The sequence below is a fragment of the Leguminivora glycinivorella genome, chromosome 5, assembly GCF_023078275.1.
Source record: "Leguminivora glycinivorella isolate SPB_JAAS2020 chromosome 5, LegGlyc_1.1, whole genome shotgun sequence".
NCBI classification, from domain to species: domain Eukaryota; kingdom Metazoa; phylum Arthropoda; class Insecta; order Lepidoptera; family Tortricidae; genus Leguminivora; species Leguminivora glycinivorella.
Genome location: NC_062975.1, coordinates 11,903,174 through 11,921,922, shown reverse-complemented (window position 1 = coordinate 11,921,922; position 18,749 = coordinate 11,903,174). Strand labels below are relative to the sequence as shown.

The following is an 18,749-nucleotide window of genomic DNA, read 5'->3' as shown; positions in this document are numbered from 1 at the left end:
TAAACCTACTCTAGGATTTAAGCCAATGGTCATAGTTTAATTATGGACGTAAATATGTGATGTGCCACGATAAAATCGACAATTTGAAGTTTCCTAGAATAGAAACATCTATTAACGTGTAGTACGACAAATGAGAAAGTATTGTAATAATACGTCGAATAAATGAATTGCGATGTTTTGTAGTTCTGCTATTTGAAGTACTTAAAGTTCAAAATAAATTTCTGAATTTCTACAAAAAATTGTAGTTTGGGACTCAAGAGGTAAATTATACACCCTGTTTTTATTGAATTCCGTTAACTTTAAGGGAAGATTCTTTAGATCAAATACAATTAATGTCTCTAAGAAAGTAGCGTCTTAACTCTTACGGTTATCGAGTTAATAAAAAAATAAAGATAATTACTGAACACGTGTGTGACAGCCTTTACCAATTCCTAATGTTATTTGTTTTGACATGTGCCGTCAATCACTTGACACTAACTTGAATGTTATTCTTAAGGGTCTCTCACACGAATAAATTTATTATGTATGAAAATGATGAAAAAATTTTTTTGCGACTTAACTATAATGATGTAGGTACAGTCAAGTGTAAAAATATGGGTGTACACATCTTACTCAAAAATATGTCCTATAGCATCTTAGTCCGGTGTAATAAGAGCGTAGTACCATATTTATGAGACGATTATTTCGATACGTATTTTTTGCACTTGACTGTACATGGTGGTTCCTGTTAATGAACAGCTACGTGTCGAATTTAACGGAAAACAAAAAAAACACGGTGTAGACTGATGTGAAATACAATAAATGAATGCTACCTATTATTATATACAGGTGTGAAATTTAAAATCCATATCCATTAATTATTCCCGAACGCACTTATTATAAGTGAAAATTTATTGAGATTGAAAAGGCAATTAAACCTTAATTATCTTCGTCTGTTCTCACCTTCACGTTATAAATTAATGGAGAATTTCGAGTCATGGAAATAATTTGGGAAAGTAATTTCCGGGCACATTGGAAGTTGACAAAGATGTTTGAAACAAATCTTTCTATGTTTGTATTCAATGGGTTTTCGTAGCAGTAAGGTAGTCGAAATTAAAATTAAACGAGAATCTAATTAAAGAAGAACCCAAGAAAATGTACATGAAGTTATATATTGATAAACCTGTCACAGATAAATAATAAATAAACATTATAGGACATTCTTACACAGTTTTACTGTAGGTACACAGACAAAGGTATATTTAACATACTCATAATTAAAGCATCCATTATTCAGAAACAAATATCTGTGCTCATCACACAAATAAATGCTCTTATCGGTATTCGAATCTGGGACTGGGGCTTAATAGGCAGGGTCACTACGCGCTAGGCCAGAGCGGTCGTCATGTAATGTATCCATTTATCATTGTACAACTTTTTTAATTAGATGTAAAAAAATATAAATAAAAACCTCTTTTTTACCATTTTTTTTTAAATAACGAAACAAACTTATTTTGCAAAATGTATGACAATGAGATGAATCGGTCTTATATATAATAATTATACCTATATAATTATACATTTTGCAGCTTATACATCATTCAGTTTTGCCAGCAAATATCTTCAAGTCTTGCGTATTACTATTAAAGGTGATGTTGCAGCGTTTCCCAAACTTTTTGTACTGGATTGTGTACAAACACTCGTAATTGGCCTTTTCAGCAGCTTTCTGACCGTGTTCACTGGTGAAGATACCGCCGGTGGCACGAAATCCGAGACTCTTGGACAGCTCGATTCTGAAAAAAAAAATCTGTAAATAGGAGTATCCTTTCCTGTAGGAATCATCAATCAGTGTAAATAGTAAGGAATACAGTGTAAATAAATAAATAAATAAATATACATATATTATAGTAGGCTTGTGTCGTTCACGAACTATGAACTGTTAGGAATAAAATCCCATCAATGACCGAAATAAACTGAATCTTTTCGTGCTCTGAGAATCGGTCTTTGCTCATTTAGTTCAGTATAGGATCGGTGAGCGCGAGCGGTTTGGATCGAGAACGAGTGTGTGACTGCGCCGACCGAGAGCAAGAGCTACTTAGCAGAGCAACACAAAAACATCAAGTTTTCATATTAAACTTCGGTTACTTACAACTATTCGACCCGGAATGTTACTATCTGTGGACTCTTCGTATCATTTTGACACTATTCGGTCCCATTCGTTCTGATCTTTCCGACCGCAGTGATCGCTGGTCTGGTTGAACTAAATGAGCAAAAGACCTAAAAGAGCGAGTTCCACGGTAAGCTCAAGAAGGCTTGTGTTGTGGGTAATCAGACAACGATATATATGATTATACAAATACTTATATACAGAAAACATCCATGACTCAGGAACAAATATCTGTGCTCATCACATAAATAAATGCAAATAATAATAATAGTAATAGTTACATTTAAAAAAGGTGTTTTTACCCCCACACCCTGTTTTTACTATGAGTGCCTCTGAAATCACAAGTAGCCTTTGTTCGTTTTGGAGGACCAAATTTTGCCTTTTTTCCACGGTCACCTTGGAAAGTATGGGTACTGTATAAAAAGTTCTCACTAAATGTGTAGGTACTGACTGTACCCATTAAAACATAGACAGAAAAATTGTTTCCTTGTCTGGATATCTAATCTTCTTTGGATATCTAATGTCAAGATTTAAAGGTAAGTAATATGAATGTAGTAGTACGCGAAAATCAATATTAAATTTGATATCTTACGCAATTGAGTAATTCAAATTTTATGCAGCCAAACAGCTTTGCCAAAACCAATAGTAATTGAGAATAGTTGAAAGTAGAGATGGGCCAAATCGAACATTCGGTAGGTAAATACGTATTCGGTATTTGGCAAGTTTTTATTCATCATATTCGGCCAAATGGTTCCATAGCCGAATATTTACCGAATAAACTAAGTAAAAAAACTCGTAGATCGTTGTTGCGTAATCGGATAATGACATTATTTCAGCATTGTAAGAAACTACCAAAAATTGTTAAATACTTACTTATAAATAATGCGTCATACAAATATATTTATTTTGTAAAAAAAGTTAAATAGCTGAGTTGTTTTCAAACCTCTATAGTCTGGAAGCATTTGTTTTGTTTTTGAATTTGTATTTTTTAAACTTTTTTATTATTAGTATCCCTTAATTAAACAAGGGGAATATATTTCCCATCATCATTTGGACTCTAACTATCATACAATTTTCTTGGTTCAAATTTCATTAATTTTGACCACCTGTATATCCGATTAAGTAAATGGGTTTACTCTTGGCCACAGACTAGCCAAAGGAAAGTACGTGGCTTACGATGGAGTGAGCTCGCCCAGAAGATGGCTGTTTAACTTAGAACTCCGAGTTTTATTAATCAATCACCTTTATAGTTACCTATACACTAAATATTAGGAACATTAGTAACCATAGTAACATAAATGTAACCTTATTCAAAGACAACATAAGCCTCAAAAATGTATTACAACCAACAACTCGACCGATTATTCGGTTTGATAAGAGCTAAGTCGTATATTCGTATTCGGCAAAGTCCATAATCGGCCCAAGTGCCCAACTCTAGTTGAAAGCGAAGTTGGTAACAGTGCCAAGTTGAGTCAAATTTATTGGGTTGGTAAGAAAGTAATGAGCGAATCATAACCAATATTGTAATTTTTATTTAATTTATTATTTTAATCATTTATCAAAAATATAACGGCCTTCGTTATCTACTACTTGTCTCCATCGTTCTGGTAAAGAATGAATAGCATCGGCGAAGAAGTTCTTAGGTTTAGATTCAAAAACTCAGCTATGTACTGTCGTAGATGGGCTTGATCATCGAACTTTTTTTCATTCAAGGCATTGCTTAGCGATCTGAACAATGCGTAATCCGTAGGTGCCAAGTCTGGAGAGTACGGTGGATGAGGTATCACTTTCCAACCTAGCTCCAATAGCTTTAGCCGAGTCACTTTCGCAATGTGTGGGCGAGCATTGTCGTGTAAGAAAAAAACTTTAGCATGCTGTGGACGATTCTGACAGATTTTTTGGTTTAAATTTTCAAGCTGATTACAGTATACTGATGCGGTAACAGTCATTCCACTTGGTAGGAGTTCCCAGTGAATAATACCATGAATATCCCACCAAACGGACAGCATAACTTTTTTCGGGTGAGGCTCTGTTTTTGGTGCCTCTATTCCTTTTTCGTTTGGAGCTAGCCACTGACGTTTGTGTGTGTGATTTATATATAAGACCCATTTTTTATCTCCAGTGATAAGATGGTCCAACCAGTTGAATGTGCGGCGAAAAGACAGAAGTTGTATGCAGATATCGGCACGGCGGTTTAGTTGATCTCTATCAAGTTCGTGCGGTATCCAAACACTGTATTTGTAGGGTTTTCCCAACTCGTGTAAATGTGTTTCTATGGTGACATGAGAGCAGCCTGACTCGGTAGCAAGAGTACGACTCGTTAGCCTCGGATCTCCTTCAATTAAGGTTTTTAATTTGGCTACATCAATCTTCACCGGTCGACCAGACTTAGGTTGATCTGATAATGAAAAGTCGCCACTACGAAACCGCTGGAACCATCGTTTCGCCGTGGCCTCAGACACAACTTCAGGAGCAACACGCTGACATATATTACGCACTGCTTCGGCGGCTGAATGGCCAGACTGAAATTCATATAGTAAGCAATGCCTTACATGCACTTTTAATTCGTCCATTTTATTCCTTATATTAGCTCGGCGACAGCTAGTGAATGACTGACGAGAAACTGTGCGACTCGCCCTTTATATACTTTCGACCATAGAAGATTCTAGAACTCTCTCAAAAATTTTATGTGGAATTCAATCGATCGCTCATTACTTTCTTACCAACCCAATAACTACGTAGCGTAGGTATACGCGGAAACCGAGCAAGTTAACAATAATGGAAGTCTGTCATCATTTGGTTAGCTCCTGCCTGTTCTATTGTGGTGTGTGCCGTTTGTAGTGTCTTCAATAGCTTAAAATGAGTAATTTTAAAGCATTATTAAGATAAGGTACAGCGGGGCAAATCTCAACCGGGGGGAAAATGTAACTGGTCCATTTTCCCATGTTTTACAATGTTTGCATTATTAAATAGAGTGTCCACCGGTTATATATGGTAGGTGTTGCAAAAGCAACCATTTATTTGTATAGAACTTACCTATTCCTATTGCAATACCTAAACGCAGCCGTTGGGCTCGGCTAGTTTCGTAATTGCAAAACCTGCACTAAACACTTTTACAAAACCATCAAAGTAAGGTACCTATTCTAAACGAAGAGACTTAGCATGTAAGAATGCAACATTTTAACGATGCTGTTCGTCAGACTGGTATTAATATTGCTACAAAATATTGGAACAATAGGTATTGCTACAAATTTCGCAGCAGGTAAATGTATTTTTCATTAATATTGCAGTAGATAGATACATACAATTATCTTAAATTTTAATAAAATGTAATTCTCTTCTTCCTCGACCCCTCGTTGCTGAAGATCGCTACCATGTATGCAGTGTCTCCAGAGCATGCGGTCTTGCTTGTACTATGACACTACTTCATCCAAAGGTACTATGTTGTTGTCAACAGTAACTTCAGTTCAGTTGTAAGGTAAATGTTAGTGTGAGATCGACACGGAGCTCAGCGCCGTTACTAACGTAAAACATGTTAACTTAGTTGCACAGATATACGAGCAATTCTACATGTGCGACTTGTTTACTAGGATGTAGTTTGCAAGTTACGAGTACAAGTTCGAGAGAAATAAAACTGGAATGGTTGCTGGAATAGCAAAATAGATGCCTTTTTGTTAAAAACTACTTCAGATAGTTGTCAAAAACAAATAATTTACATTTAAGCATAGATTTAAAAACTTTATAATTCTAGTTTAAATAATAATTGAGTAGTTCTTAAAACAAAACGACGATCATTTAATTTGAACTAATTTGTAACTTCTCGAACCATGCAAAAGCTACAATTGACTATTGACATCAATCAATCTTTTGTATATTAATTGAGCTAACAATAACTAATCAATAAATGATCCAAACATAATTATAATTCGACAATAGTCACCATATTGAATCCTGCCGTGAGCTTGTTTCATGAATAAACCGATTTCCGCGCTAACGGATTTCGGTAAACGATGTGATTTAGACTTACCACGCTGAAATTAATTTGGGGTTGATGCCCTAACCTGAATTAAAACAACTAATATTTGTTACCTATTATAACTAGCCAGTATATATATTGATTTAGACTAACACGATTTGCACTCATAATTTTAGAACAAAACGGGACTTAAATAAATGATATAAATGTAGGTAAGTGTTTACGCGATTAAGTCCCGTTTTATTCTAAAATTATTAGCCAGTATATCATTTGTTAATGGTGTCATAAGCTTTCATAGATAAATATATGCCAGAGTTAATGGATTCCGGAATAACAGAATGTTATTAAAACTTACTTCGCCTTACGTAATTTGAAGGTGATATCCAAACTAGACTCACAATTGTTAATGTAAGAAATAATGCAAACATTTGTAATTATAATTTGTCAAGTCACCACATTTACCTTTCTGTGCCACAAGTGTGTTTCATGAATACGATTTCCGCACTAAAGGATTTCTATATAACACGATCTGATTAAGATCTAACCTCGCCATAAGTAATTCAGGGGTGATGCCCAAGCTTGAAATAAAATGTCAATGCAATTAACATACAGTGTGTAAGCCTTATACGGAGGAAAAAGTTAAACCAGACATTGCAAAATTCGCTATGTGATTTTTAACGATTTTTCGTTTTCAATGCCATTTTAAACCTTATTTCTAAATACATATGCTCCAAAAACAGCGTCGAGCTCATTTCAGTATTACAGGTTTTATCAAAAGTAGGTATGTGATGCCCATACATTGAATGTTCCTCCTATAATCGCTAACTGCAATAAATCACATAACTACATTATCTTCTTATAACAGCAGTTTTGGAATTGCGCCTGCTATGTGAATTATGACACATAGCTATATTTTCGGAAATATTGTATAAAAAGATGTGTTAGATGTTTGTGCCCGATTTGTACAATCTCATACACAGCGATAATTTTGTACTATTTGTAGAAATCGTGAATGTTTCCAGATCGTGTGTTTTGCGTCACATAGCAGGCTTTTCTTATAAAAATCTAGCCTACTCTTAAAACTTGTTTAAATGGTGTAAGGTAGGTGGGTTTGTAGTCAAGTATAACCTCTAAAAATGAGACAAAGAGTGTAGTTTCCCTTTTTATTGAGACTATGTCTGAAAGTACTCACTCTGACCGAATAGTTATTTTTTAATATTTGTTAAAAATAAATCATTTCAAATTGATTTTTAAGATTAACTGTCAGAAATTTATTAGTGTTTAGTATACTGACAAATTTCGTGTAGGGTTCAGTGCGTGTAAACGTATATTACAAACTATCGAAATACGATAAAGTTATGCTAAGTAACTCAAAAAAATAGCAAGTGATTTAACATTGCATTGGTAAGACATCGTTTTGTATGAAATTTTGTGTGATAAGATCTATCTATCCTTTCTGGAAACATTTTAAAATAAATAAATGAAAATAAAATGTTTAATAAATGAAAAAATGCTGACTTGAGAAATCACACAAAGTTTTGAGTGACAAAGATTGTTTATCGTTTTCGGATCAAAAAAGAAAAATGGAACCCTTATACAATTTCGGAAAAACCCTATACTCAAGTGTACTGTACCGAACGCCTTGAAGCTGTAAAAAAACCTTATATCTAAGTAAATACAACATAGGTTAATTGAGTTGAAAAAAAAATCTACGCTCTCAAGGAAGTCAAAATTAATAGGGTACTTCCGGTTGACCTAAACTATGAAATTTGGAAAATAAATCGTATTACACCATACATGATTATTAATATAGTTGTGAGAAAAAAAAATAGTAAAATATACACGTAACCTTCGGTGTTCGAGCCAGACTAGCATTATCCAGTTTTTTCAAGTTAAAAAATGTATAATGAAATCTTATTCAATACATAAATGTTTAGGTACATAATACCACATTGAGCAACTTTGTAACTGAAATAACCTCCATTCATAAAAATTTATGGAAAAAATATATTATTATAGTTGTAATATATTGGTAGTAATATATTAATTTAATCGAGTTTTTTTATTATAGTATTGCGTATTAAGCTTATAGTATTAAATCGTGTTTTTTCTGAAATAATTAATTCGAAAATGAATTGCTAAATTACAAATAAACAACAACATAGTTAATTCAAATCATATGATTAAATAACCATGTGACGATAAAGTGCACAAATTGTATTTTGTTCCTTAAGAATAAAATCTAGTTAAGTGATTGTAAGACACATACCGGTTTCTTATGACTCAAATTATAATCGCTATGTAACATATTTATGAAAAAATATTTTTTTAACCTTATAATAACTGAAATAAAATTTCAAGTTATTTCTTAATGTATGCAAAAGTGAAAATACTTATGCCATAAAAATATTGATTTATTTATGTTCAATAATTGCCGAAATAAACAGTTTTTTGTGTCTCCTGTAAAGTAGGTTAAAAACACATAGCGAAATTTGCACGCGCAGCGACGAATATACATACTAATATTATAAAATGGTAAAGTGTGTGTGTCTGTTTGTTTGTTCGTTCTTCACGGCAAAACGGAGCGACAAATTGTCGTGATTTTTTAAGTGGAGATAGTTGAAGGGATGGAGAGTGACATAGGCTGCTTTTTGTCTCTTTCTAACGCGAGCGAAGCCGCGGGCAAAAGCTAGTTATATTATAATTCATCAGTGCTATTAACTAATTAAGATTACTCTTAGTAAGTGGTTTCATCCGCTACTAATGAAGATGACTGTACCAAAAACTTGTTTCACGAATAAATAGATTCCTGTATAACACTATCTGATTGACTTACCTCGCCGTAAGTAATTTGGTGGCGATGCCCAATCTCCTGTATTCCGGGGCCACAGAGAGGCCGGCACCCATTAGGTATTCACCAACTCCGTATTTATCATAAATTACGGGCACTTTCATCGCCTCTGCGAACATGCGTAGGGATAATAGGCCGGCTTCGGTTTTTGGCTGTGGAAGGAAATGTGATATTATGTAACTGGTGTCGATAATCTCTGGGAAACCGTGCATTATTAAATTCTAACCTTTTAGCCTGTGTGGTGACGGGTTAAGAATTTCACCACCCCCTTTCTTCCCGTGGGTGTCGTAGAAGGCGACTATGGGATATGGGTTAAATTGTGGCGTAGGCGAGAGGCTGGCAACCTGTCACTGCAATGTCACAGTTTCGTTTTCTTTCAACCCCTTATTTGCCAAGAGTGGCACTGAAGCTTTAGTAGTTTCATGTGTTCTGCCTACCTCTTTATGGGATTATGGGATACAGGCGTAATTGTATGTATGTATGTATGTATGTAGGTGTATTAAATTCTAAATAAATAAAACCGGACAAGAGCGTGTCGGGCCACATACATAATAAAACATTTTTTTTACTTTTTTTTTTGCACTTTTTCGGCGTGATATACATATTGGTACCAAATTTCAGCTTTCTAGTCCTTTGAGTCACTGAGATTATCCGCGGATGGACGGCGATGGCGAAACTATAAGGGTTCCTAGTTGACTACGGAACCCTAAAAATAGTAAATTAGTGTATCTACGTAGATAAAACGACTTTGTTCGTTCAAAATACCTTTACCGCGAGTATCTTGAACGAGCATGTAGGTAACCCGTGATGCATACAAATTTGCACGAAGGGGGGGTCAGTTTACTCTGCAGCTTAAATTATCTGCAAGTTATTAATCGAAATTTGTACAATAGAAATGTAGTAGGTATAGTTAACGCTTGCATGACGTCTTGTTTATTTCAATGTTTTTAATAAAAACTTCAAGCATAAATGATATCATGACCCTAAATCAATGATACACTGATAGGATATAATGTAGATAATACTGAGTTAAGTCCCTAAGGGCTTAAACTAGGTCGACCTCGAATAGAAATGGAAGAATAAACGGGAGCGGTTTCAGGGTTAGGGCGGAACGGCGATCGGCGTAAAGCTCAGATGAAATGGGGTGGCCGGATGAAACTCGGGCTTATTCTGTTATTCTCTTTAATACAATATTTATTGAAAATTTGACAAGCGCTGAAATGAAGCGCACAGTAATGATGTTTGGCAGTCTAATTTACATAGTTTGGTGTACCGTCAACAGTTCATATTTATAATGTTATAAATAAATAAATAAATAAATATTATAGGACATTCTTACACAGATTGACTGAGTCCCACGGTAAGCTCAAGAAAGCTTGTGTTATGGGTACTCAGACAACGCTATATATAATATACAAATACTTAAATACATAGAAAACATCCATGACTCAGGAACAAATATCTGTGCTCATCACACAAATAAATGCCCTTACCGGGATTCGAACCCGGGACCGCGGCGCAGCAGGCAGGGTCACTACCAACTAGGCCAAACCGGTCGTCAAAATAAAAGCTTGTCCTAAAAGCTTTTAGGCCGATCATCATGCAACCCTACTTTGTTTAGAATTTTAAATTAATGCAAATTAGCCGATTTGGAGTCTCTTGCTCTTTGCTTCATACAGAAATGTACCTGCCAAAAATTTTGCAAGAACTCATAATAGAATAAGAATTTGAAGTCGCTGGCTTTATTCGGGTTTCCGTTATCGTCGAATGAGATTCGGTACGATACCAAAATAAAAACAAATGAACCAAGGGAACCTTGGAACACTTGGCACGTTTTAGTTTACTGACATTCAGTACCTTTGCATTTAGGCATATACAAGTGCGGTTTTGTAGGCTTGTACATTTAGTCAAGAAATATAGTAAAGTACAATGGGATGGCTAGGTATCAGATGAGTAATTTAACAATAAAACCGGCCAAGAGCGTGTCGGGCCACGCTCAGTGTAGGGTTCCGTAGTTTTTCGTATTTTTCTCAAAAACTATTGAACCTATCTAGTTAAAAACAATTTTCCTAGAAAGTCTTTATAAAGTTCTACTTTTGTGATTTTTTTCATATTTTTTAAACATATGGTTCAAAAGTTAAAGGGGGGGAAGCACTTTTTTTTCCTTTAGGAGCGATTATTTCCGAAAATATTAATATTATCAAAAAACGATCTTAGTAAACCCTTATTTATTTTTAAATACCTATCCAACAATATATCACACGTTGGGGTTGAAATGAAAAAAATATCAGCCCCCACTTTACATGTAGGGGGGGTACCCTAATAAAACATTTTTTTCCATTTTTTATTTTTGCACTTTGTTGGCGTGATTGATATACATATTAGTACCAAATTTCAGCTTTCTAGTGCTTACGGTTACTGAGATTATCCGCGGACGGACGGACGGACGGACGGACAGACAGACATGGCGAAACTATAAGGGTTCCTAGTTGACTACGGAACCCTAAAAACAGTCCTTCGTGCATAACAACGTACCCTAGGTACTTTTTTTGACTGTGCCTTAGTTTTTTATTCCAAAATAGTGTGTTAAAAGAATGTTTTTATGTAGAGACTTTCATTTTACAACTAAATAATTAGAGTTTACAGATAAATACATACATACATACATACATACATACGATCACGCCTGTATCCCATAAAGGGGTAGGCAGAGCACATGAAACTACTTAAGCTTCAGTGCCACTCTTGGCATATAAGGGGTTGAAAGAAAACGAAACGGGGTTGAGATAAATACTAAAAACAAAATAAAACAAAATAAAATTAAACTCATACTAACAAGTCTGTGGGTTTCAAACAAAAACTAAAAACTTATCGGTTGCTGATTTAATTAAAGAATATACGAGTACCTGTCCTGCAATCGGCTGGAGACTTCAGTAAATAGTGTACTTACCTAAAAGATACGAAATCATCTTTTTCAAAATGATTATCTTCAAATGAGCATTTCTTTTTTTTCGCCACTTTTATGAAATGTAATATTTTTGAAAAAAAATATAGGATTTCTACTCAGAATCACTAGTTTTTTCAATCCTAGTAGTTAAAAAAATGTTCCAATACGATTTTTCCTTATTTTTTTAACATTTTCCGTACATGCTGTGTCAGCTGTATGGGGTAACAAAAGAGGAAAGTAACAAAAATGTATGGAAATTCTGGGACACTTTTTGTCTCCCAGTGAGATTGAGAGTACTCGTGATTCTGAGTACAACTGACCTAAAATTCCCTAAAAAAATCAAAATAAAAAAATGGCAAAAAAATAGGAAATGCTCAAATAATCCTTATAGTTTTATTACTCTTTACATACATCCAGCGGAGACTGTAACCTACTAAGAACCGATACAAAACAATAATCACCGGATTATGATCCACAAACTCCCCCTTGACCTGCGGCATGCAAAGATTCACTCCCACCAAAGTGTGGCCCGATCCATCTCCGTCAGCCAGGAAACACGCTAGCGACATCTTCTGTCTAATGATCGACGTCAGCAACACGCGGTACTCTTGCACCGCATCCGGGTCTCGCGCCGTACCTATTCAAAAGTGGACGTCAATTAATCATGCGACCCAAACTCGATTAATAACCCGTACAAATCAATTGGAAAATTTTCAATCTTAATCAGTCCCGCTTGAAACGCATTTGACGTCTGTTTTCCAGGGAGTTTTTATCAGTAATTTTGCTAAATGAGTTTGACCGTCATTAATTTCTTCAAAGCCAGAAAACTAATTTGATGAAATACCCCATCCTGGTCGCTGTAATACGAGCGTTTTTTTAAAGAAGATTATTAACTCAATTTAAAAGTGTTGTCTGATAAAGTATCTACGAGAATAATTAGACGTTTTATTTTATTGGAAAAAATAATAAAGATCTTTATCTTTAGTGTGTATTACCCCGCGGTACCGTATCGTTACGAGAAGGTACCTAAATACACGTTTTTCATTCATCAAAATGAAATAATAAAGCGAGGCTGTTCAGGTTAAAATCATATATTAGGTGTAAATGTTTTATATACTTATACTTAGTTTGTAAACATGGTCCGTGAGACCGACTTTACAAAATACATTTAAAAATATTCAAAAGTTCCTAATTTAACATGGAATATGAATGCGATATGACATATTTAAAAAATATTAACTAAGGTACAGCAGGACAAATCTCGACTGGCAAATGTAACTGGTCCATTTTTTCCATGTTTTACAATGTTTGCATTATTAAATAGAGTGGTACCGGTTACATATGGTAGGCGTGTTCAGTGGATACAAGTAGAACTCAACATCTTAGTGTAATAATGGAAAAATGGATTAGTTACAATTGCCCAACGGTCAAGATTTGCCCCGCTGTACCTTACAGATATTTCACGTATCATTAGGTTGTTTTTACATATCATTACGGAAGCCGTGCCTTTGGAAGCCGAACCTTTGGAAGGCGTGCAAGGAAACGAAGCTAAGACTTAGAAGCTATTTGGACACTTTATGCAAACAACGAATCATTTGATATTTATCATCATCAATCATTTAAGAGTTGGACTCTTTTATAAATTGAAAATCGAGATTATTACACCAATACGTACGCCCAAACTTAAAGTGATGTAGTTTTAACGATATAATTATGATTGAAGTGTTTGTTTAACATAAATTTCAGTACAAAATTTACATTTGATTACGCGGGTTGCACAATAAAGTTATAATTTGGGAAGGTATCCACAGAAGGGTAATGGCACCACATTAGGACGAACCCCAGCCTCGGGATAATTGGGCGGTGGGCGGCGGTCGACGCTGGACATAGACCACCATGACAAGATTGCGCAACATTCTTAGTAAAGTGTTCGCTATTCATTTAAGACAAAGGGTTTTCTTGCCTTACTATACAGTAAGTTCAGCAAGTAGTATTTCACCTACCTACCATATCCTCAGAAATAAATATTATGATTATGATTAGGATTTTGTACACTTATTAGCTATAATATGTGGTAATAAATGTATATACTTATATATAGACAGGATAACAAAAATAGTTACTAAAAGGTTCGACATTGCAGTGTTAGTGATTACTTAATTAGAAAGAAGGAAAGAAGGTCAGTTAATATCTTTAAATATGATAGCTTCAGATCCATTAACTACTTCAAACAAATACGTCACTGACATTCGTATTGTATGTAAAGCTAGTATTCAACAAAAAAAAATCTAAGTTCAAATCAAAACATAGTTAAAGAGGTAAGTTTAAACTGAAATAAGTAGCTGGTGCCTTTCAATAGTGTGGTATCAAGATTGGTAGCACCAAGACTTGTTCAAATCACGAATTTTCTTTATATACTATGTGTCATCTACTAGTAAAGTGATCTGTGCTACAGAATAAGGCTAATGACTTATTTTCTTGCGTGAGAAAATGTTCGCCGCCATAAGAAGGGATTCTGTTAATTGCAAAAAGTGTTGAGCCCGCAGCCGCTGAAAGTGCTCGGTTAATTAATGTTAAGTATTTTATTAACTGCGATTCAATTATGTCGTCACAGTGTAATGTATTTTGTAAATTTCTTTGTATAAAACTTGTAAACGTACAGTAGTGGGATGTATATTTTATACCTACATATATCTAAATATAGTTTTAAAAGGTAGAGGAAAACAGATTGTGTTCTATGTCAATCGCTTCTCGAAAACATAGTTTATTCAATAAAGCATATTTTATACCAGTATTTCAACTGAAAATATATACGAGTAAGTACTCCCAAAATAAATGTCTTATCAAAAGCTAGTTTTGATATTAAATTTTTATTACAGTGAAATTTTTTGTAAAGCCGCAAAAAACAGTGTTCTCAAAAGTGTAAAAAAACATTAATTTTACTAAGTATTAGTTTTTTAAGATTAAAAACCCTTGACGAACCGGAAAATATTTTTTTGGTGTGACAGCTATAATTATTATACATTTAGGTATCTCATTTTTGTATTAATTACAGCTTTATTCAAAATGGACCTACATATTTACACAGTGCAAAGAAAATAAATAAGGGTGGCGGGAATAAAGAATAGCCCTTAATTAGGTAAATTCTGATTGGGGTCAGAGCAAACGGTCAAAAAGTTGCCTACGACGATTAAGGTGTTACGAAACTTTACTTTGCCGGTTAGAGTTCGGGAAAGTATTTCATAGCCGATGATATTACAAGGTTTTATTGTAAAAGTTACTTACAAAACTTCGTATATAAAACTCAAAAATAAATAAGTATATTAAAAACAATTACTGATTTCTGTAAAATTCTTACATGTGTAGCGTTGCTCAATCAAATTGGGAATATAAAACTAAAATACAAATATACGATAAGAAATGAATATAATAATGTCTATGATATATAAACGTACCTCGGAAACACCGAGAAAATATATACCTTTCAGATGGCGCTAATACCTATTATTATTTACAATTTTTATGTAAAGAATATACAGGTCAAATTGTCAAAACTGATATTTTAAATGACTTTCGTATATCGTAACTAGATGCACTGTGACTTCAATTTTTTCTTTCCTTTTCTATTTTGAGCTTTACTACTGTTTTTGTAAACGGCTGTTTACTTTCAAAATCAATTATTGATGTCCTGGCAGGGATTATGGTCACGCGATAAATGGGCCATTTTTTTCCAAAGTTGTCCACCCTACTTTTCTTGTAACATGGGTATTTTTACGCGATTCATACTCAGAATCGCGAGGTCTTTCGATCCTGATAGGATGAAAAATGTCCCAAAATTGCCATACATTTCTTCGAACCTTCCATTCCGTTACCGCTAAAACAAAATGTATGAAAAAATGGTAACGGAATGGGAAAAAAACCTTGGGACACTTTTTTTATCCTATTAGAATTGAAAGAGATCGCGATTCTGAATGGAGACCACATAAAAATTTTCAAATCCAAAAAAAGTGGGGTGGATAACTTTGAAAAACATGGCCCAAATGATAAAACATCTACCTGGCCGTCCCTATCCCACTATTTGTAAGTGCCTGATGTACAAAAGCCGTAATTTGTTGCGAGACGGCAAAGGCTGCTGATCAGCTTACAGCGCGCGGATGTACCGTCACTCTCGTTATGAATGAGCCGCACATTTAAATTAAAGCGGTTTACAATCGGAATCCTAAATGGTGGTGTTACCGCGTTTAATACAAAGTGTCTTAAAGTAACCAACATTTCGTGTTCGCTTTCTAATCAACAGTTAGATTGACATGAAATTTCAACTTCAAAGCAATGGCACCATTTTCCGTACTGACCTTACACGATTGGTTGATATATACCTAAACGTATTTATCCAAATAGCAAGAATGTTCTTTGTAATTCTTAGTTACCTAATTTTAAGATCTGTTATCTTAATTTGATGGAATTAGTTATACAATTTTGTCACTAACTCGAAAATTAACTATTAACGAGAAATTAAATTAGAACCCTCAGTGAGCTCATGGTTAGCTCAAAATATCCCTCAAACACAATGATTTATACATTCAAAAGCCAAAATTACTAGCACACCGCTTTGTATTAACTTAAATTAGATACGTAGTAGTTTGAATGCAGCTTTACAAAGCGAAATGCAGCTAACTAGTAAATTGCGATGTTACAACTAAATAATATTTTTGATGAACTTATGTAAAAGCTGCATACAGCGTGTTTTGGAAACGTTATTATGCAACCAGCAAACTTCTCTAATGCAGTATTCATAACTCACCCGCCGCGCTCCACCAAACATCTTCCTTAATATAATTTCCCAGCATGAATTCGACGGCGGTACTCCACATAGATTCAGATACATCCTCCACCACGAATTTCATCGCCCCGCCGTCGACGGTGCGCTCAAACCGGTCCCATACTTTAGGATATTCCCGGGAAGACATTGTCTTAAATTCCTAAACAGTGCAAAATGAAGGAACGTTTTTGAGGTTTTAAATTTAAGACGACTTCTGAGACATTGAGTGCACGGGATGGGACTGGCTTGTATTCTGTATGAGCTCGGTTTGTGCTACTTGCGGTTTATAAGTTGCGGTGTTTAACTAGATTTGTTGTCACAAGATGATCCTTGTGCACAGGATGATTTACTTGCTCTTCATGTCTTTAAAGCTTTATTAGGAAATATTAAATACGGACATCTTATCCTTATCAAGAATGAGCAATATTATAAGCCAAGATTAACATTTTCGTAAAACCCGTTCATTGTAAACCCCTTACACATTAATTACACTTTCATAACGATCTCGAGGGAAGTGTTGGCTTTGGTTTTGTGCACCTTCCAAACATAAGAACTTCAGTGTTCCGTTATACATAAACTCATAGTTACAAATAATAACCCTTCCAGTTATAACAATAAACTCGCAACTTCACAACAAATCAAAAAGGACTTTGGCCGCCAGTAGCGGTAATGATAAAATTCATCGTATGAATTATACGCCCTACCGCTGCACGAAAGTCTTTGACTTAGACCATAAAACTTTTTTTTTAATTATTTATTCCTTGCCGAAAGGTGCCTACTAAACTATGCCTATAAAATGTTTATTTAGTTTGTAAACCTTGCTCAGCGATGCAAATATTTCATTGTGTTCATTTGATTCCGAATATCTCCTTACCTTTGAACTCATATTAAATTTATTCAAGTATAATGTTGCTCTGTATGTGGTATACGTAATGGTTTTCTTCGAATTCCTTATACTCGCACAAATTTGTTCCATCAGCGCTGTGTGAATTGTTGTCGGTTGCTCTGTTAACATTATCCAATGAAGCGTGACTAATGAGTGTTATTGGATTTTGGAATACATTTGGTTCTTCAGAATACAAATGGAGAGATATTATATTAGTCGACAATATTACTTGCCTATTGGAGACATCGTATGTTTGTATCAAACACATTTTTCAAAGTTCTGTTATCCTCGAAATACATAACATCACATTAGCAAGTGCGTGTCTTTGAAACTCCATGTTCAGAATTTCGTTAATCTTATTGTAAAGTTTCTAATACTCAAATGAACACTTGTATTCGTGAAACCTGTTAAATTGGGATGCACTGGGCTCTGTTTGGCTACCGAGCAATTATCAGGTGCCGTAGCGGAATAGCATTTCTACGACGCGAAACGAACACGAAACACCGCGAAAGGTAGTCTGGCTGTATCGCGCCAATACACAAGAGCGATAGAGATAGATATCTACGAGCGTTTCGTTTCGTGAGCGTTTGTGCCATTCGGCCACGTACCCTGGCCTGGTTCACTCAACTTGACGTCCTTTGCGTACAGACATCGACTGATATGATTTTAACTTGAATTTTGTCAAACAACTAGTCGAAATGAATGCATTATAAAAACTCAACATTATTTAGTCCTCAATCACTGTCCAACATCGGTTTAATTGAAAGTTTTTTTTCCAGTAGGTACGCTATTTCAATTTTTATTGTTATTAAAAATGAGATCTAGCTGTACCATCGACACTTTAGCAGCCAAGTGGTTGTGGCGCATTCTGATCCGAGCAATGTAAGCGATCCAATTGCGGTTACGTAACATCGGAACGCGTCACACAGTTATTTCTATTGCGTTCCTTCTTCCCACATTTGCAGGTCCATTTATCTTGCGGGAGCACAAATTTATGCATATTTTATGAAGGTGCTATTCGCAGTGCGCTTTGGTAGTTTTACTTTATTGAATGGCCTTGCATACCCAGCGTTAGCGTACTTTGCTGGGAATATTGTATCAAGGTTGCTGTTGTGACTAAAATA

The 18,749-nt window shown here is 34.9% G+C and overlaps 2 protein-coding genes across 2 annotated transcripts in view; one reads left to right on the top strand and one right to left on the bottom strand.

Moving 5' to 3' along the window:
• LOC125226509 overlaps positions 1–18,749 on the top strand; it is a 116,584-nt gene that overhangs the window by 16,667 nt on the left and 81,168 nt on the right. The window lies entirely within an intron of this gene.
• Positions 1,144–16,950, bottom strand: LOC125226183. Its single transcript, XM_048130097.1, has 4 exons — positions 16,722–16,950; positions 12,382–12,557; positions 8,959–9,125; positions 1,144–1,772 (listed from the first exon to the last, which is right to left on the bottom strand). The coding sequence occupies exons 1-4, from the start codon at positions 16,885–16,887 to the stop codon at positions 1,577–1,579; spliced, it is 705 nt and encodes a 234-aa protein (XP_047986054.1). The 5' UTR covers positions 16,888–16,950; the 3' UTR covers positions 1,144–1,576.

What these genes read in the sequence shown, in the direction of transcription:
- LOC125226183 (XM_048130097.1), bottom strand. Translation starts at nt 16,887, where the DNA reads ATGTCTTCCCGGGAATATCCTAAAGTATGGGACCGGTTTGAGCGCACC. An exon ending in TGTTTGGTGGAGCGCGGCGG is followed by an intron (nt 12,558 to 16,721) that starts GTGAGTTATGAA and finishes ACTTTTGAATAG; the next exon opens with GTACGGCGCGAGACCCGGAT. An exon ending in ACCAAATTACTTACGGCGAG is followed by an intron (nt 1,773 to 8,958) that starts GTAAGTCAATCA and finishes TTTTTTTTTCAG; the next exon opens with AATCGAGCTGTCCAAGAGTC.